The 21,355-nt window shown below is 45.3% G+C and overlaps 1 protein-coding gene across 4 annotated transcripts in view; it reads left to right on the top strand.

Annotated features, from left to right (window-relative positions):
- Positions 1–21,355, top strand: part of RHBDD1 (rhomboid domain containing 1) — a 174,058-nt gene that overhangs the window by 116,116 nt on the left and 36,587 nt on the right. Inside the window, exon 7 of one of the 4 annotated variants that reach the window (XM_061148615.1) lies at positions 15,231–16,655. The exons of the other annotated variants lie outside the window; for them this stretch is intronic. Within the exon in view, the coding sequence (XP_061004598.1) occupies positions 15,231–15,343 (113 nt within the window). The 3' untranslated portion in view covers positions 15,344–16,655. Of the gene's footprint in view, positions 1–15,230; positions 16,656–21,355 lie in introns of those variants that run through there. 4 annotated transcript variants of the gene reach the window in all.

Below are 21,355 nucleotides of genomic sequence, written 5' to 3'. Positions count from 1 at the left end.
ATTTGAATTTTTACAGTCTTTGCGACAGCATTCATCAGGGATATACATATCACATCTCATATCTCAGCCTGCATCCAGGTACTGAAGGCCTCTAATGTAGTGGAACCCCAGAGCCCAGATGGCCTCCATGCATTGGTGAGGGGAAACAAATAGATGAACCGTGTTCCAAAGCCTCCTCTCGCCTTTTCTCACCCATTTATGTCTCAGGGTTTGGAAGCTGGTTGTTGGCAGAGGCGAGAAACCAAGATTCCCGGGCCTTGAAATTCCCTAGCTGCTACCATTTACCTGTATCTCTCAGGGTCCTCTAGCCCCATGGGCCTGATCTGGCCCCCCGGACCCCAGCCTCCTCTCTGCTGTCATGTTAGTTGTTTTGGTTCATTCAGCAAACATTTATGATGCGCCCACACTGTCCCAGGCACCTGGGATTTAGAGGTGAGTGGCTTTGCTCCTAGGACTGGCTGAGCGGCCAGTGTCAACCACTCTCACATTATAATTAATAGACTCACCAGGGCAACACTGTGATCATATTTGGTATATTCTTCAGGAGAACTGGGTTGCCTTGGTGTCTTACGTTTAAAATCCATCTCCTCCAGGACTGAGCACAGCGCATCCTGGGAAACCACCGGAGCGGATTCTTTACCAACTGGGTTATCAGGGAAGCCCCAGGGAAGACATGACAGAAGACAGTGTGCACAACAGCAAATGGCATCGTGCCAGCGCTGATGGTCACAACCACACAAAACCCCGGAGTATAGCACAGCATCCCTCTGGCCCAAGTTTCTCAAAGTGGGGCCCGGTAGCATCAGACCCACTGAGGGTGCTTGTGAAAAGAGCAGATTCCTGGATCACGTTAAAACCTAGAACCTGCCTCTCGCCATGTTTGCCCACGTGCAAGTTTGGAAGTGACTGTTGCAGACCCAGTGTCTCGTCTCTAGAGCTTTGATGCGCCACGCGCTCTGCAGGACGGTGACATGGAAGCAGTGGGTAGATGTAGGACCTGTTACATGTTTCATCTTATTTGCTGCCAGTAAGTCTGGCCACCAAACCTGGGGCCAGCAGTCCCAACCCCCTTCCCTCCCAGACCCCACACCCTCGCTTCTCCTGACACGCAGTGACCCGGCAGTGGTGGTCCAGTGCAATCTGGACATGACCCCTGAGTGCTTGCTCTCAGCAAGAAGTTCCTGATTAAAGTCTCTTTGTCCCTTTCCAAAGTTCTCCTGTTGACCTTCCATCTTTTTACTTTCTTTTATTCTTTGATTTCTTGGGATGATCTTTACTTACATTTTTTAATTTGTTGTTGTTCACTCGCTCAATCATGTCCAACTCTTTGCGACCCCATGAACTGCAGCATGCCAGGCTTCCCTGTCCTTCACCGTCTCCTGGAGTTTGCTCACACTCATCACCATCGAGTCGGTGATGCCATCCAACCTTCTCATCCTCTGTTGCCCCCTTCTCCTCCTGCCTTCAATCTTTCCCAGCATCAGGGTCTTTTGTAATGAGTCAGCTTTTCACATCAGGTGGCCAAAGTATTAGAGCTTCAGCTTCAGTCCTTCCGATGAATGTTCAGGACTGATTTCCTTTAGGATTGACTGGTTGGATCTCCTTGCAATCCAAGGAACTCTCAAGAGTCTTCTCCAATACCACAGTTCAAAAGCACCAGTTCTTTGGCGCTCAACCTTCTTTACTGATGACATGGATCACAGCCTTGTCTAACCCAGTAAAACTATGAGCCACGCCATGTAGGACCACCCAAGACGGATGGGTCATGGCAGAGAGTTCTGGCAAAACGTGGTCCACTGGAGAAGGGAATGGCAAACCACTTCAGCATTCTTGCCTCGAGAACCCCATGAACAGTATTGTTTTATGCCCAAAGGTTACAAGGTATTTTCAGAAGATGATTATTTGAGTCAGTTCTAGGGAGGTGGATGAACCCAGAGCCTGTTATACAGAGTGAAGTAAGTCAGAAAGAGAAAAACAAATATAGTATATTAATGTATGTGTATGGAATCTAGAATAATGGTATTGATAAACACATTTGCAGGGAAGGAATGGAGACGCAGATGTAGAGAACGGACTTGTGAACAGAGGGAGGGAGGGAGTGAGTGAGTAGGACGAATGGAGAAAGTAGCACTGACATACGTACATACAGTGTGTAAGATAGACGGCTGGCGAGAAGGTGCTGTGAAACACAGGGAGCCCAGTCCGCTGCTCTGTGATGACCTAGAGAGGTGGGGTTGGGGAGGGGAGGCAGGCTCAGCACAGAGGGGGATGGACCCATTCAGTTCAGTTCAGTCGCTCAGTCCAGTTCAGTTGCTCAGTCGTGTCCGACTCTTTACACCCCATGAACCGCAGCACGCCAGGCCTCCCTGTCCATCACCAACTCCCAGAGTCCACCCAAACCCATGTCCATTGAGTCAGTGATGCCATCCAACCATCTCATCCTCTGTCGTCCCCTTCTCCTCCTGCCCTCAATCTTTCCAAGCATCGGGGTCTTTTCCAATGAGTCAGTTCTTTGCATGAGGTGGCCAAACTATTGGAGTTTCAGCTTCAACATCAGTCCTTCCAATGAACACCCAGGACTGATTTCCTTTAGGATGGACTGGTTGGATCTCCTTGCAGTCCAAGGGACTCTCAAGAGTCTTCTCCAACACCACAGTTCAAACATCAATTCTTCCGCTCTCAGCTTTCTTTATAGTCCAACTCTCACATCCATACATGACTACTGGAAAAACCATAGCCTTGACTAGATGGACCTTTGTTGACAAAGGGATGGATAGATATATAATTACGGCTAATTCGCATTGTTGTATGACAGAAACCAACACAACATTGTAAAAAATTTTTTAAAATCATTGAGGTTTCTGAGGGAAATATGGCTAATTCCAAGTGGTCTATGATTTTAAAAGTCAATGAAAACTCCCTTGGGCCTTTGCTTAAAAAACTGGACATTGATTCAAAACTCAAGTCAAAGGAAATGAGAAAAAACTGAAACAGGTCTAAATATCATTAGCAGTGCTTCTCTCTGCCTCTGTCTGCGAGTCTGGGCAAAGAGTAAGCGTGTTGGGGATTTTGTTTTCTGAGTGGAGGACCTGGGCCTGTGTGTGACAGAGGGGGCGCCGTCTACTGGGGTTTTATCCTTTCTGGGGAGGGAGCCACTGTCCCAGGCAGTTATGAGCACACCACTTAGATCAGGGCCTCACCCACTAGGAAGCACATCCAGGCATCCATCAGATGGCCGAGGGTCTGCTCAGCGGCAGGGGTAGTTAAGACCTGCTGAACTACTGGTTACCAAGCTGCTGCCTTCCAAGACACCCCATGGCCTCTCTGATCCCGGGCCGACCAGGACAGTGGCAGCCGAGTGTCCAGGATCACAGGCTAAGGAACTGAAAACATTCTCCAGGCAGGAACCTGGAGGTGCTAAAGGCCTTTGAAGATTTCCAGGACTCACATGTACTCCTGTGTGTAACACCCTGGTCCTACGCAGTTGGAACCACTGCATCAGGCCCAGTGAACATGAGCGCCCCATGGCCCTCCTTGACCTTGCTTCCTCCCTAGGGTAGCAAGGTCCCTGGAGTCGTCAGCGCAAGAAGGGGCAGGAGGATAGAGGGCTGGGGCACATTTAAGTGAGGGTCTGGGTAAAAATGTAAACCAGGAAGCAGAGCCACTTAAGACTGAATTTAAAGCATTTTTAGGACTGCTGCATCCAGGATTCGTTGTCTGATTATCACAGATTGTATCTGTTTCTCTCTTCTCATTTGGAGTTAGAATGATCCCAGTCATTTCCAGGAAGAAGCATGCAGCCGTAGAAGGCAGTATGTACCATAGCAAGGGTAAATTCTGAGTTTAGAGCTGGTTAAAATATCTACATCCATACCCATAACCACATCTGTATCTCTCCCAGGGCCTTGTCAGTCCCCTTTGCCCTGGAAGAAATCCGGTATGACATAGAAACTGCTAGACGCTGGCCAATAATCCCTGGGTTTCAGACCATCTAGACAATAAACAACTCCATAATATTCAGTGCAGCAGCTTCTGTGAGAGCCCATCTGTTTCAAAATAACCCTAATTCTGCTTACTATGCGGAATGCTTTGTTGACTGGAATTTGTCCTACTTTTCTGCAGCAGATTCAGAGTCATAGGCCTCTCACTCCACCTGCTGGCAAGTATAAATACTGGCCTGAAACCTGGGGTGGATATTTTCGGTTGAAAAAAAAAAAAAAATCTGAGCTGTAGCTCAGGGATTCTCAAAAGCTAGCGTAGCTCAGAGTCACCTGGGAGCTCATTAAAAATACAGTGGCCCGGGCTCTGTGCCAAGCCTATGAATCGGAAACTCTCAAAGAGCTCTCCTGGTGATTCATACACTCACATCTCTGTTAGACAATCTGGAATTCAGGGACCTGAGCCAGCGAAGGTCAGGGATGACCCCCCGCCCATCCTGCTCATCCTCGAACAGGGAAAGTGACGAAGCCAACTTTAGGTACCCACTTCTATATTGGTAACTGTTGGTGGTGAGAGTCAAGGCTTTATTCCTGGATTTCCCTGGTGGCCCAGTGGATAACAGTGGATAAGAATCTGCCTGCCAGTGCAGGGGACACAGGTTCGATCCCTGGTCTGGGAGGATTCCACATGCCATGGAGCAACTAAAGCCTGGGCCCCACAACCACTGAGCCTGCACTTTAGAGCTTGCGCTTTCAACAAGAGAAGCCACCGTAATGCAAAGTCCATGCACCACAAGGGGGAGTAGCTCCTGCTCGCCTCCTGCTTGCACACAGCACCGAAGGCCCAGCACAACCGAAAAGGGGGGAAAAAAAAGCTTTATTCCTTACCCAGGGCTCAAGGTGACATCACCAGTGATAAGTCATATGATTGCGTGGTGTGATGGGAAGGGCACTTCTCCTCGCTAGTATTCTGCCCAAAACCCTAACCCCAGTCGAATGATGAGGAAAAGCATCAGTCAAACCAAATCGAGGCACATTCTATAGGCTAGTACTCCTCAGAATTGTCAAGGTCACGGGAAATAAGAAAAGACTGAGAAAGTACCACTGGCAGGAAGACACTAAGGAGACCTGACAACTAAATGGAGTGTTGGACCCTGGAACAGAGAAAGGAAATGAGTGGAAAAACAAGTGAGATCCAGGGCAAGTCTGGAATTCAGTTAACAGTAACATGCTCATCCCTGTAAATGGTTGGTCTTGACAACTAGACCGTGGTAATATGTTTGGCTCTATTACCTCGGAGACTTTTTTAAATCTAAAAATTATTCCCAAATAAAAAGTTTATTAAAAATTAAAATATCAGGGGGTGGGGAGGGACACTGAGTTAGATCAGATGAGTTGGAGAAAGTTTGCAAGGAGCACAGCCTGGCCAAATCTCAGTCCAACTGTCAGAAGTCACGGCCAGGCTGGCTGACAGGCAGGCAGAGAGCTGCCCAGACCACCAGCCATGGAAGAGGCAGGTTGCTGGCATGACCCACTCTGCCCTCTTTGGCCAGCCAACCCTGATGCCTCATTGGGTGGGATCTTACATCTCTGTATGGAGGTCTAAAATGTCCAGTCTAGCTCCCTCATTGTGCAGACGGGAGCCTGAGACCCTGGAGAGAAGTGAATTGTCCAGAGTTCTGGTGGAGCCAGATGGAAGCCCACCTGTATAAAGACGTGTGTTCTTTTCCCCAGTGATTCTCAGTCATTTGATACATTGTCTACAGGAGAAACACCTGGGTAGCTTTTCATTAAAATATAGCTTCCTGGGCCCCAACCACTTAATGCAAAGAATCTCTGCCTTTAGGATCTAGTAACTCTGCATTTTTAACAAGTTCTTCATTATTTGCACAGGAAACTTAAAGAATCTTTGCAGAAAGCCAGACAACTGCCCCATTTGTAGATTCTCCAAGACAGTCTAGCTTTGCCCAGACCTCTTGCATTTGAGCTACTGAAGGGCTCTGACTCCTGTCTCCATTGGCCAGCTGCTTGCTTTCTATGGAGACTGTGCTCATAGTCCAGGGCTACTAAAAGGCCTGCAAGGGGAGAATTCAGTCACAGCTGAACTCTTTTATGATGATGCCCTAGCAGGTGGTGAGCTGCCCAAGCAGAACCCTGTGGGTCTTGGAGAGGAGGCTATTTAATATCTTTTTGAGCTCAATTGATTATAGTTTAAATAATCTCATACCCATTTCCCTCTCCTTTTAAAAAATAATTAAATTATGTTACTCAGGCCTTCCCTGATGGCTCAGTGGTAAAAGAATCTGCCTGCCAGTGCAGGAGGCATGGGTTTGATCCCTGACCCGCACAGATCCCATGTGTCGTGGAGCAACTAAGCCCAAGTGCCGTAACTACTGAGCCCGGGAACTGCAACTATTGAAGCCCACGTGCCCTGGAGCCTGTGCTCCGCAACAGGAGAAGCCACCACAGCTAGAGAGTGGCCCCTGCTTGCCACAACCAAAGAAAAGCCCACACAGCAACAAAGATCTAACACAACCAAACATAAAAATTGAATAAATTTTAAAAAGTTTTTTTTTTAAGTTACTCAAAGATAACCCAATGATCAATGAACAAAAGGAGGTGTGGGATCCAGGCTCCAAGGAGCCACTATAAGTCCCATCCTGCTTGTCCTTTCCCCACCATGGCCTGTCTTAACGTCGTCAGAAAGTCCAGGCAATGAAGACAGTGGAAGGCCTCCTCTGTCTATGAGATGAAGATGAGAAGTCAGAGCTGACAGAGGACCAGAGACTCTGGTAGGTAACCATTTGGAGCTCAGGATTCCCTGCAGGCAACGAAGATGCAGGCCAGGCAGGAGGTTCAGGGCAGTGGCCCCCACTTTGAGGTCCTGCTAGGGCCCTGTTTGCAGGCAGGTGTAGGATCTCCATCAAAAACATCCAGAGAGGCTGCAGCCACCCCTCCTGGGCGAGTCAGGCATGTTGGTCTTGGAGCTTCAGAAAAGAGTGTGGGATTTCATCTTTCTGAAAGGTCTTCATCTTTTATCTAGCATTGTCTGTACTCATGTATTTGTATGTGTGTGTATTTTTTTTATCAGAACTCTGTGCCCACAAAAAGACTTCCTTATTCTACTTCCTTTCTTCTGTTGTGAAGTGTTCTCCAATCTGTCCCTTCAGACAGAGCTCATGTCTGGGTTCGCTCTGCCATCCCAGCCAGGCACATGGGACCTCGTGGTACTAGGCAATGAGGATATGGCAGCAAAGGGAGGCCTGCATCTAGTTTTCCAAGAATTTTCTCATATCTGTCCAGTGGATATTCTTAGGTGATTTTGAATTTAAAAAAATAAATAAATAAAAGATGCAGTCCCAGAGTGTATGGAACTGGGAAAGATACTCTTGGAGACAGTTAACCTCAGTCTGCAGAATCAGCTGATGTCACTGAGTAAACTCCATCTGAGGCACCTCCAGACTGGTGAGCATTCTGTTTTAGATCAAAGAGAATTGGAAACATCCTAAAATTTGAAACATTTACAAATTAAATGTATATAAATCATTGTATAGATTTTAATACTAAAGAGATTTTTACTAATGGGATTTTATGTATAAATATATATAAAAGGTGCTTGAAAATCATTCCTAATTTCATTAAAATCCCTCTTGATAAAGTGTTAAGGTGATGACAGATTTGTGAAAGGATCACAGACAGATTGATTTAAAAAATGGAAAATCCCTTTAGTATGAAAATCTACATCCATTTGTTTATTTTTGTTTTGTTTTGTTTTTAAAAATCTACATCCATTTGTTTAAAGAAACACATACCTCATGTTACAGTGTTTCCTAATGGGAGACACTTTGCTCCTCAACCTCTCTCTCTCTCTCCCTCCTTTTTAAAGTTTATTTTGGCTGCACTGGGTCTTAGCTGTGGCATCTAGTTCCCTGACCAGGGATTGAACTCAGGCCCGCTGCATAGGGAGCAGAGTCTTAACCACTGGACCACCAGGGAAGTCTTCAGCCTGTTTCTTTGCTGCTCCTCCAGCCTATTGAGAATTATTTCTGTAAGAACTTAGAGGCTGTTCTCTGTTTAGAAAATACATGATGTAGTTAATTACCAAGCCTGACATACACAACTGGACCTCTTGCCTAAAACCTTGTCAAGGGAGATCCTAATTCTGGTTACTTTGTTATCCAGAAAATCTTGCTGTTTGCAATGAGGCTTATCTACAGCAGAAGGTAACATTTTCCCGCTGCATTCTAAACAGACCCTGCCTCCAAATCAAATGTAAAAGCAATAGTATTCTTCAGGTTTACAGAGTCTGGTTTCAGAATTAAGGAAGACAACTGAGACACGGCATGTCTGGAGCAGAGTAGAAACAGACATGAATTTGACTTTGGACTCAGTTCCTAACCAAACCGTGTGGCCATGGCAAGCTCCTTAAAGTCTTTAAGCCTCAATTTTTCTAGCTGTAAAACAGACGAACTTCTACTCAGAAGGATAAGTAGAATAAAAGCTACATAAAGCAATATGGTGAATCTCACAAACATAATGTAAAATGAAGCTACTCACAAAGGGTACATATTGTATGAATCCACTTATGGACAAAAATAGATAAAACAAATCTCTGCTGTGAGAAGTCCGTGGACCAGTGCTGGGAGGGAGCACATGGAGGCTTGTGAGTGCTGGAAATACTCCTGTGTTTTGGTCTGGATGTTGCTCCCATATGTTCCGTTCATGAAAATTAATCAAGTTGTACACTTTTTCAAAGGATGGGAGAGTAAGTAGGGAAAGCATGTAGCAATTACCCAGAAAAACATTATCTCCCCCTGGACTTTCTCTGTTCTTTTTTTTTTTTTTTTTTTGCCGCATGGCATGTGGTGGCTCAGTGGTAAAGAATCTGCCTGTGATGCAGGAGCTACAAGAGATGAGAATTTGACCTCTGGGTCAGAAAGATCCCCTGGAGAAGGGCATGGCAACCCACTCTAGTATTCTGGCCTTGAGAATTCCATGGAGAGAGGAGCCTGGAGGGCTGCAGTCGATGGAGTTGCAAAGAGTCAGACACAACTGAAGCAGCTTAGAACACGTGTGGGATCTTAGTTCTCTGACCAGGGATCGAACCCATACCCCCTGCACTGGAACCTGGAATCTTAACCTCTGGACCACTAGGGAAGTCCTGGACTTTCTCTTTTTGTTCTAGAGCTCAGACGGTGCATTGTCTATATTGCAAAAAACTCTAGATCTGACCGTAGACCCAGTATTTTGGATTACTCAAATTGCTGACTGAATTATAGCCTGTTGATTTTAAGTCAGTTGTGGCCAGTTAAAGTCCCCCAAATTAGCCAACTAGAACGGGCAGAGAAGTACAACAGGGAAAGTAGCAACTGAGTTGATTTCCATTCAAAGCTTCTCATTTGGGGATTCCAGGTACTGTTTCAGAACTAAGAAATTCCTACTCCTGTTCCTTGATTGGTGGCGTTCAGTCACTAAGTTATTTTTGATTCTTTGCAGCCCATGGACTGAGCACACCAGGCTCCCCTGTTCTTCACTGTTTCCTGTAATTTGTTCAAATCCATGCCTGTTGAGTCAGGGATACTATCTAATCCTCTGCATTCCCCTTCTCCTTTTGCCTTCAGTCTTTTCCAGATTCAGAGTCTTTACTTTTTCAACTCATTGGTTGAGGAGTAAAAATGTGAATTTCTCTCTCTCAAGTCACACCTGTTAGTAAGTGTTACATTTACTATAAACCATAATGAAACTTCCATCTGTATGAAACTTATGAGACTTTAAGTGATTTCAAACTCTTTTTAGAGATGGACGGATAGATAGGTCATTGTAATTAGTGACTCAAAAAATAGAGTGGTCTTATTATCCTTGGGCACTTCCCACTTTCAAAGAATATCTTGCTAATTATTGCACTTGGGATTTCTTCCAGGCCTTTTTGGTCGTAGTAAATGATTTAGCAACTGTGCTATCAGAAAGCATTTTTGCAAGCTTTAGAATTCATGGAATTCTAACCAAGTAACATTTTTTGAAAGACAGACTATGGGTCCCATGCTACTGCCCTCATTTGACAAAGGAAAAAGAACATTTAGAGGTTTCTTGGTTTAAAAAAATGTTTTAAGTGATTGCCTTCCATGGGTCCCTGATTTAAGGGAAAGATATGCCATCCTGTGACTTCATTTTAGTGTAATTTCACTGAATGGTCTAGAGGGCTCATCAGATCATGGCAGCATCTATGAATACCAGCAAATTAAGCATCTCTGTTTACAGGGATGGCGAACAGTAGGGAAAATGGCCATCAATTCACGGCATTCTTTTTAGCAATTCTTATGTGGATGGAATTGCTTCTCCTCCCTCAGATGTAAAACGCAGAGGTTACTGCATTATACATAAGCGTAGAGAACTGAAAATTTTTTCCATCAAGAACCACAAGTCAATAAATCTTATGATCTCACCATTGGTGCCATAATTGAGCTAAATCTTCTTAAACCGGGCACTGTTCCTGAGGTTCTTTGAAGCATGCTCACTCTTTCTTTCAGTAAAATTGAGGGCTGACCTCCATTTACAGGAACACAGAAGCAAGGCTCATAAATACTAATATTGTGTACCAAGTTCATCAGAGCAAGGCCGTTTCACCCAAGTCTGTAAACGTTCAATGCATGATTTTACTCAGCAGAGAAAAGAAGGTCTCCAGCTTTCCCAAAGCCTGTAAGGCTCCTTCTGGTTACAAAAGTGGGGGTCACAAATTACCCTTTTTGCATCTGTTTCTTGGAGGGCAAATATTTAATACATAGTGACCCCACGCTTTGTACAAAACACTCCCAGTTGTTCCTCAAACAGAATTAGGCTCTATCTTTTAAAACATTTTTTATTTATTTACTTTTGACTGCACTGGGTCTGCGCTACTGCACACAGGCTTTCTCTAGTTGTGGCGAGCAGGGGCTACTCCTTAGCTGCTGCGCGTGGGCTTCTCGTTGCAGTGGCTTCTGCTGTCGAGGAACATAGGCTCTAGAGCACAGGCTCAGTAGCTGTGGCACACAGACTTGGTTGCTCCTCCATGTGGGATCTTCCTGGACCAGGAATCGAACCTGTGTCCCCTGCATTGGCAGGTAGATTCTCAACCACTGGACCACCAGAGAAGTCCTGGGCTCTTATCTTTTAAGAAGTCTTTGGGAATTTCATTTTGTATCTGTCTTAGTCAGTGATAGTAACAAGCAGACATTTAACCCGTGATTCTCACTGATGTTAGAGGTTAAAAGTCCCAGCGTCCATTGGCCATCAAGCACTAACTGCATGCCTGACACTCAGCATTTTATATGCATCATCTCTCCTTATCCTCTCAACAACCTAACAGAGGAGGTACTGTTACTAGTCCCATTTTACAGATAAGAATACTGAGGCTGAGGGATGGTAACCTACTTACTCAAGGATATATAACCATACATGGAGGAGGCACAATTTAATTCCAGTCATCAAACTCGAGTTGTAGCAAGGACCCTGGTAGTCACCTTGCTCCTCAGCCTCCCCTGACAAGTGACCTAAACAGAGCCTCATGGAATGAAGCCTTCCCTGAGGTCTCCCCCGCAGCTGTATGCACAGCTGGAAACATCTCCCATTTCCAGTACAGCCACAGGGACCTCTTCTTCTTTTACCATCCAGCTGAGGCCCGTTCGGATCTTTTCCTATGCGCTCAGGCTTTCCAGGTGGCGCTAATGGTAAAAACCTGCCTGCAATGCAGGAGACATAATGAGACGTGGGTTCAGTCCTTGGGCTGGGAAGATCCCCTGGAGGAGGGCCTGGAAATCCACTCCAGTGTTCTTGCCTGGAGAATCCTATGGACAGAAGAGCCTGATGGGCTACAGTCCATAGGGTCGCAAAGCATCAGACATGGCTAAAGCGACTTAGTACATATGTAATCAATATAAGTAGATATTAAAAGCACATTTCTTAAGACCCTTTGAGAAATAGCTTCAGAGGATTCTGGAGTCTAAAGAGAGAAGTGATAGATCATGTGACACAAGAGGAAAATACAGGAATGGGTTAAAAAACAAATGAAAAAGTGTCGATTTAGAAGACAGAGACGAGCTGAGACTGAGCAGAGCAGCTGAGAGGCCCTGACCCAAAGCACAGATGATGAATAGGATGGGTGGGTTGCTGACTGATATCAAATACTCAATTGCCTTTATTTTTATTTATTTTTTTTTTTTTACTCAATTGCCTTTAAAATATCACAGATTAATTTAGACTTGAAAACTTTCCAAAAAAATTAACCACTAGCATTAAGAAGAATGGAGTTCAAAACCTGAAGTGAAAGGATTAAGTCATTCTTCAGACAACAGGGTGGCTTTGATAAATCAGAAACACTGTTTGAAGGACTTAAAATATCCACAAGAACATCCAAGTCAGGCATTGTCCATCGTTGTTGTTTTGTGGTTGCTATACCCAAGGCCTTCCCAGGGATCCTAAAAAAACCCCAATGACTCCAGCAGTCAGTAGAATTTAAGGGAACCCAATGGGGGAACTTTGTGGTGGCTCAGACAGTAAAGAATCTGCCTGCAATTCAGGAGACCTGGGTCGGGAAGATCCCCCAGAGAAGGGAATGGCTGGCTACCCACTCCAGTATTCTTGCCAGGAGGACTCCACGCCTGGCATGCTACAGCCCATGGGGTTGCAAAGAGTCGGATACAACTGAGCGACTAACACTCTGACTTCTGCCTGGGAACTTCGTGGCCACATCTGTCATGACAGCAGAGTCCCATCAAGTTGAGGACTTAGGCTGGTTCTTCTTTTTCTCTTTTCAAATAGTGAGCTCCCCACATATCTACACAGGAAAGGGACTCTCTGGGTTTGGGCAGGAGGATAAGGTAGAAGGAAAAGATAAGATGCTTAACATACCCGGTGTGTTAGAAGGAACAGTGACACGGGATTGCGGGAAAGGGGAGGAGAACTCGAGCTGCAGGCAGAGCACCTGGGTTCACGTTTTGCTTCCCCTCGTGCTAGCTTCATGACCTTGGCTTTGTCCCTGACTCTTCCTGAGCCTCAGTTTCCTCCTCTGTAAGGTTGGCTTCATGAAATTAGGAATAAAAACTAATTGAAATAGGATACCTTAAAAGGCTCTAATGAAGGAGTGATTATTTGTTCCTCTCTTGATGTGAGTTTTCTACGTGGGCACGTGGCATTTCTGCTGTTGGCTCAGCCCTGGCTCTCCTCCAGTGCCCCAAGCGGGACTCCAGAGAGCTTTTGTGTGGGCTGCCCACTTTGAGAGCTGGACCCCTGGAACCTTCACAGTCTGTCCTCTCTAATTTCTCCCTTCACGGAACAGCTTTTTCTCTTGGACACCGTGAGTCCCTTTGGGTGTCTGAGCATCTTTCAGCATCTGTGGGCTTGCGCCCTGTGGCCTAGAGTCAACATGCCACGTTGAGCTCGCTTCTGACTCTGCCCACAGCCCAGGCCTCCCAGTTCCCTGCCCAGCTGGAATGGGCTGTCACACACTGGCCCATGCTCATGAGTGCAATTAAGGATGGACTTGTTAAAAACAACTGTCAGAGGAGAAGCAGGATTTGGATCTCATTGTGTAAAGCAATTTGAAGCCGTAAACTAATGGTAATTGGATTCATGAGTTTCTCTGTAATTTCAAAGTGTTTACCACTTTAAACAGAGAGAAAGCCCTCTACAAATGTATATGGCGAAAGCTGTATCCAGTAAAACTTTTATAGGATTCATAGAATCTCTATGGTAAAAGTGTTCTGGGTTTGAACATCGTCTTCAGTGAACGTTGGTAAAATGACGGATACTTCGCTGATCAAAAAAACCTCGAAGTGGAGTTTACCCAGTGGGACGGAGTGTCGGGCTTGGCCCACCCAGTTCACTTTTGGGTGGACTAGTCAGAAAATGTTACAAGAGGTCTGGGAGGGGTAATTCCCTCATGTCTCAAAAGGAAAGGAGAACCACATCTGGGTGAGTCTTGGGGTCTCTCTCGCAGTGTGGACCAAAAACTGCCTTCTTAGACATTTCTGTCTGACTGCTGAAATTCTAGTTGTAGCTCAGCAAACTGACTGTTAGTTTCACACTGCTTTCTCTGTCATCTTTTCATCATAGGTTTAACGGTCACCACGTCGACATATTACCTATCAACATCTCCAACTCTCAAGAGTGTGAGCAGGAGGGATCACCTGTTTACTTGTTTTCCCTCATGGCTCCAGCCCCCTTTCCCACCACCTACTGTTCGTGGCTTGGCTAGAACTTCCAGAGTCAGTTGTGTCAGAACCTCAGAGGGCAGTGTTGAGTGTGGTGGTCTGGCTGTAACATATAGAACTTTTGATGGATGTAGGTGATGGAAGCAGGCCTTTCAGAGTGAACTCACAGAGTTAGCAGAGACTCAGAAGGGAAAAAGTACAATCTTTTTGGTCCACGTGCTGAAAAGTGAATCTACTATTTGTATCCATCAGTGATACCCTGCATGGCTGCCTCATTGCGAACATTAAAGCTCTTTTATTAGACTTAGGTTGCTGGTTCCTTGAGATCAAGGACTGTCTGTTGTTATTCTTTTATTACCCTCCCCCCCAACAATGCCTGGATCTTCCATTGGTTTTTTGTTTGTTTTTTTAATGCAGTAAACTGAAGTGCTTCTATCATTGCAAATGATTTTCTTGGTCTGTTTGAAGCCCCACGAAGGTCTTTTCAGTAATGACTTCCATGGTCCTTCATATGATCTTCACATACTATGCCTATATTTTTGTCTGCCTGCCCCAATACTGATCATTATGGTAACACAGCCTTTGCCTTGTGGGCCATGATGCCCTGTGGGTGCTTGTGCGTCTGACAGGTGTGACTCCCACTGGCTGGCGAGGTACAGGAGAGAGGAGGTTAGAGGGAGGAAAAGGGAGACCCTCAGACTCATCGGGAGACACCTGCGAGCACATCCAGTGAGGACGTTACAGATAGCAACCAAGTTATTTCTGGGCATTAAGAAAAGATAAACTCAGCCCTTGAGACATTAGGGAAATTAAATGATGCGAATTATGGAGCATGGTGGGGAAAAAAAAAACAACATTGAAATGGGAGAATTGTCAAGAAGTTTCAAAATGAGTCAAACTAGCTTCATGGACAGGACCTCACTAAAAACGTTCACTTGATGTCGCAATGTCATATTGACCGCTGCAGTTGAAATCTGTTCTGTCTCCGTTTCGTGCTAAAGATAACACCCAAGCCCTCTTCTCCCCCGCCCTTGGGATCTGGGGTGCCGAGCCCTGTGAATGTCAGAACAAGGGCAGTGCTTGATTCTACCCTGTGCTTTCTCTTCAGGAAATCGCAGAAGCAGCCCCCCGGCCTATGGGTTCCGTCTCTCACCAGAAGAAGAGATGAGGAGACAGCGGCTGCACAGATTTGACAGCCAGCGAGGCAACCCAGCCTTGTGAACAAACATGGTCCGGTTGTGCAATAATTACCCCCAGACCCTCAGTTTTGTACAAAAGCAGAGAGGGCGCATGACCATCCCAGTTGCTCACCTCTGCAGTGGCCTGTCATCCTGCAGCCACCATGAGTCCAACTGATGTTTTGAGCTAGTTGACATCTTGAGACCAGACTTGTTTTGACAGCCCCCAGCTCTCTGGGAATGGCACTCTTGACCTTGTTCCCTTGCAGACAGAAGCTCGGGCGTCTCCACGTGGGGACCAGTTTCCACGCTCCTGTCTCTCACTGCTGACTCAGCGGAGCTTCTGCCTTGTTATGTCTTTGAGGACCGTGACCTTTGCCAGGAGGTTTGTGTTCACCAGCCCAGAAGATCAGGTCCTCCTCCTGCTCCGTGCCCGACTTGGCAGGAAGTGGGGAGCCAGCCCTCGTCCTCCTGGCACGTTGCCATGGTGACTTTCCAGGCACCAGATGTAGCCGTCATTGCAGGGTGTCGTCCCGGCCTCCCTTGCCCAGACGCCTCGGTTCCTGGGGCCCCCATGTCTGAGCGGTGTCTGCAGTGAACCTGCTTTTCTCTGATGCCCCTCTGCCTTCCCAGGATGTGTCAGTGGGAAAGCTTAAGTGAGACCTTAGACGGGAAACCAGTTCCACACTCCACGACCCGGCAGGTGGCACGGACAACCCAGCTCCTCTCCATCCCAGAGCCTCTCCGGGGACGATGTCACATCCTGGAGCTGCGACTTGTATTTAACTAACCAGCAAAGCAGCAGCAGGTGCCACATGCAGAGGAGTGACCAGCAGCTTGTTCACAGAGAAATCCTTCCTGAGGAAGTATTTTTTTTTTCTCATAAAAGTGCCTTTTAATTGACCACTGTAACAGCCACCCTCCAAGACACTGCCCTAACACACAGACCCCAAGTCACTTAAGACGTGTTTCCTGGTGCTTGTGTTTCATGAATAAAACAAAAAGGTCGAATATCACTGATGTCTTACATCACTGAGATATTTATATTTAAAGAGAGTTAGAAGCAGAAAAGGATCTTCCTCTATGGCTTTATCTAGCATTTATATAATTTTCTGATTATGAAAGTAATATATATACCTTGTATATGCATAAACCCAACATCTGGCAGGAAATGCACCCACATATTAACAGAGGTTATTTAGGAAGGTGGAATACATAGGATTTTGCTTTCTGCTTTTCACAATTTTATATTGTTCTCTTTTTAAAATGTGTGTATATGTATATGTGTGTACTGCTTTTGCAGTAGGTTAACTGATTTATATAATAATAAATGAAGAAATATATAACCAGGAAAATGGACTCAAGAATAAGTATTGTGTCTCTGTTGATAAAATTTACAATATAAACAGAAATACAAAAAAATACATGTGCAATTTAAAAATCACCTGTGTCTCCACCAGGGTTAAGATTTTAAGGATATTGCTTTCTCAGCCTTTGTATATGTTTCACAAGTTTGGAGCATACCAACTATGCAGTTTTGTGTCTGGTTCCTAATCTCAGCTGACCTGGGTGAGACTTTGTCACTTGCATGTAAATGAGCTAACAAACCATGTGAGACCTGGGAGCACTTTGACCTGCCAGCTGGAACAATGTTACCTGAGCTCCTCAGCTTAATTTCTGACTGATACAAAGCGCCATGCAGCACATTTATAGTATGAATTGTATCTCTGAGCCTTGCAGCTTCAAACATTTTAAAATTGAAATGTTTAAGCCATATGTCATTCCTCTTCTCCCAAACTCTTGGAACTTGTTTCCCATGACCTCTGCTGGCGATGCGTGCATACTAAGTCGGTTCAGTCATGTCCGACTCTTTGCAACCCCATGGACTGTAGCCCACCAGGCTCCTCTGTCCCTTGGATGCTCCAGGCAAGAATACTGCAGTGGGTTGCCATTTCCTCCTGCAGGGGATCTTCCCAACCCAGGGATCAAACCCAGGTCTCTTAAGTCTCCTGTATTGGCAGGCAGGTTTACCACTAGCGCTACCTGGGAAGCCCCCTACTGGGAATAACCTCATTCTTACATTCCATCTTCTGATAGCACATGTAAAGGTAACTCTGACATTTATATTTGGCTCTATGATTATTTGTACACAACTGTAGAAAGACATGCCTTCTACACAGGAGCACAGATTATGAATGGCTGTGGAACGAGGTCTTGTTAACGCCACACTTTCCAGCTCTCTCACTGCATCACCCAAAGGCTGGTCCCTGCCTCCCAGTAGAGGCTTATTCAGTGTTGGTTTCTCACCAGAGTATTTTTTCAATGCAGTAAAAGTCCAGCCACTGTATATGGAGGTATTTATATTTTTTATGGCTGTCAAGTCTAGTAATAGTAGCTCCTTGCTCTGTTTCACTTGTCAGATGTAAAGACACCAGAACTGGATTTCAGATGGTGTAACTGTAATAGGCACACCTTATTTATGGAGTGGATTATCACTAAACTTTACAGATGTGGGAAAGGTCATATCAGTTATAAATATAAACCAGTTATCTTAGCACAACAATAAAGATGTTTTGGAAATTATTTTAATTACTTTGTTCAGTTAATAGGCTTGCTTGTAACCAAGTGCTTATTATTTTCAATATCCATCTTATCTTTTCTTCCTACAGTAAGGAATCTCCAAAGTTACACCACAAAACTGAAACTGGGTTGAGAAAGACAAGCAAAAGCCAGTGTATTCAACTAATTATCTCTCAGGGAGTAAACATTTAGAGGTGGTTTTAAATTTGGTTTCTTTGCTTAATAGTGATTTCCTGGTTGTCTGTTAAACATTCCCATGCTTTGGTTGTGATCAGTCAACTTAGGAGACCTCTTAATTCAGACTCTTTCCTTGGTTTTCAAGATGAGGAACCAGTTAAAATTGCTTCCTCTTTATGACCTTGAATGTATTTAGTGCCTGTGATTCCAAAGTTGTACTTGATTGTTCACAGCCCTCTGTCCTTTTAAGCTGTCTGTTGTTGAGGCCTGGACAGTAAAAGGCTGGTTTTTGTAGAATTGGGGCCAGTATACATATCCATCACACGTTCTGCTGCTTGGGAAGTAAGTTAAGAATCTGAGAAAACAGAGTCGCTCAGTTGTGTCCGACTCTATACGACCCTATGAACTGTAACCCGCCAGACTCCTCTATCCAAGAAATTTTCCAGTCAAGAATACTGGAGTCGGTTTCCATTTCCTACTCCAGGGGTGATCTTCCCAACCCAGGGATAGAATCAGTATCTCCTGCTTTGGCGGGCAGATTCTTTACCACTGAGCTACCTGGGGGATTAAAAGACTGAGACCCATCACCAGAAAAGGACAGTAAAACCCAGAGGGTGTGGCAGACCTGGCCGCCTCCTTCCTGGTCCTAGTTTCTCTTGAAAGAGTCAGTAAAGAATTGTATTCAATTAATAACTGATGCAAAGAGCTGACTCATTGGAAAAGACCCTGGTGCTGGGAAAGATTGAAGACAGGAGAAAGGGGCAACAGAGAATGAGATGGTTGGATGGCATCACTGACTCAATGGACATGAGTTTGAGCAAGCTCCAGGAGATGGTGAAGGACAGGGAAGCTTGGCGGGCTACAGTCCATGGGGTCGCAGAGTCGGACACAATTGAGTGACTAAACAACAAGTCATTAAAAAACAAAATCCTATCATCTCTTCCCTTCCCTTCCTGTGGATTACTGCAATCATTTTCTTTCTGCTTTGCCCCAGTCTTTTTTAGAGTCACAGACTCCCTGCTTAAAATCTCTGTTAATTGCCCCACTCAATACTTAAAATTCATCTTCACTCAGTTCTACACAGCGCTGCCCATTAATCTCCCAAAATCTACTTTGTGATGCCACCCACCATGTCAGTACCTTTTTATCATTTCTCTGTTGCCAAAGGATAAAGGTCAAACTCATTCGCCTCAACCATGGGGCTCCAGCCAGCCTTTCAGTCTCACCCTCACTTATCCCTAAGGGAGTCTGTGCTGCTGCTAACAGGTCTCATTGCTGTCCAGGCCATGAGCATTCCTGACCCTATGACTTCCATGCAGTAACCTATTCCTCTCTCTTAGATCCTCATCCAGATCCTCCCCGTTCTGCCCCCAGAATGATCTGCCCTTGGAGGGTGTTCATCACAGTTTCCATAAGCCGCTTACAATTGCTAGTTATCCGGAAGTGAGAGAAGGTCTTTGGATTGTAAGCTTCACAAGGGCAGGACTTTGACTGTGTTTCTGTGCATCTCTTCATAGTACCTGATACAATGTCTGAAGTGTTAAAACCACTAAAGTTTTTGTGGAGTGAAACAGAGAGAAGCTCATTTATAACATCACCAGTGGCACACGTGAAAAGAGGTGCCTGTTGCTGCTTGATGTTGTTGACTGTGTGTCTGTTTTCTTGAATCACAGGAAAGAATCACTTGAAAGAAAGCTTTTGTCCATGTTGTTGTTCAGTCACTCGGTCTTGTTCGACTCTTAGAGACCCCATAGACCCCACAGACCACAGCACGCCAGGCTTCCCTGTCCAGTATCTCCCAGAGTTTGCTCAAATTCATGTCCATTGAGTCGGTGATGCCAGCCAACCATCTCATCCTCTATTGCCCCTTTCTCCTGCCCTCAATCTTTCCCAGCATCAGAGTCTTTTGCCCATAGAAGCAGAAACATCCAGGCCTTCCCCAAGGCTTACCAGATGGTGGGGAGAGGTCGCCATCCTCCTGTGCCCAAAGCTGGTTCCATGTCATGAATGCTGCAACGTAGTGCACAAAACTCAAGAGTCCAGGACCTTCAAAGCATATCACCAAGGAGCCCCCGTGGCTACCACCAAGTCTGGCCACTGCTCCTTTGCAGGTGTGTTTGTGTGTCTGTGCTCACTGCTTTTTCCTCCATGGCATTTTTGACATCTTGTTCAGGAATCTTCAGATGAACTGGCAGATTGGAACATATGATTTATACTTTATCGAGGAAAACTAGAACATGACTAGCAGAAATCACTGAATTTGGTTGTAATACATATTGCTGCTTGGGTAGAGAATTGTGTGATAAAACCAGTAGTATGGGAGGCCATGGTGTAGTGGGTAAAACATAATCTTAAGCAACTGATGGACCAGGGTTCAAGTTCTCCTGGTGTTGACTGTGTGACCCCAAGCAAGTCACTTATCCTCTCTAAACCTCAGCTTCCTCATCCGTAAGATAGGATAGTTGAGAGGTTGAGGGGAGCTTGTACCACAGGGTTCATACTGTTCCTGTCATATAGTAGATGCTCAAGAAACGTTCATTTGCTAACATCATTGCTCTTTAAGTGAGTACACAACTGTGCATGCTCAGCTGCTAAGTCATGTCCAACTCTTTGCAACCTCATGGACTGTATCCCACGGGGCTCCCCTGTCCATGGATTTCCCAGGCAAGACTACTGGAGTGGGTTGTCATTTCCTCCTCTGGAGGATCTTCCCAACCAAGGGACCAAAACTGCATCTCCTGCATTTGTAGGCAGACTTTTTTTTTTTTTTTTTAACCACTGAGTCACCTGGGAAGCCCAGTTGGACCAAATAACCACTGAAGTTCCCTCCTAATTAAAAAAAGGTGCTCCATGAAACAGCTATTGAATATCTGCACTGCACCCACCCCTGTGCCATGAGAATAAAAATACCTCCTAACCCCTAACTTTCAGTTACTCTGGCTGTCAGTAACAGTACCTTACATTTTATATCTCTTTGTGGTTATATTTCTTAATTTTTTAAAGATTTTTTTGAACTTTTTTAAAGTCTTTATTGAATTTGTTACAATACTGCTTCTGCTTTATGTTTTGGCTTTTTGGTGTGAGGCATGCGGGATATAAGCTCCCTGAAAAGGGATCAAACCCACACCTCCTGCATTGGAAGGCAAAGTCCTAACCACTGGACTGCTAGGGAAGTCCCCTAATAGCTCTTACTTTTAACCCTTACAGCAACCCTGTGAAGCAGGTGGTCTCATTTTTCAACTGGTAGGACAACTGAGACCCATGAGATCAGAGCCCCATGCCGGCGGGTGAATGCAAT

The sequence above is a fragment of the Dama dama genome, chromosome 8 (genome assembly GCF_033118175.1).
Source record: "Dama dama isolate Ldn47 chromosome 8, ASM3311817v1, whole genome shotgun sequence".
NCBI classification, from domain to species: domain Eukaryota; kingdom Metazoa; phylum Chordata; class Mammalia; order Artiodactyla; family Cervidae; genus Dama; species Dama dama.
This window is presented reverse-complemented; position numbering and strand designations above follow the sequence as displayed.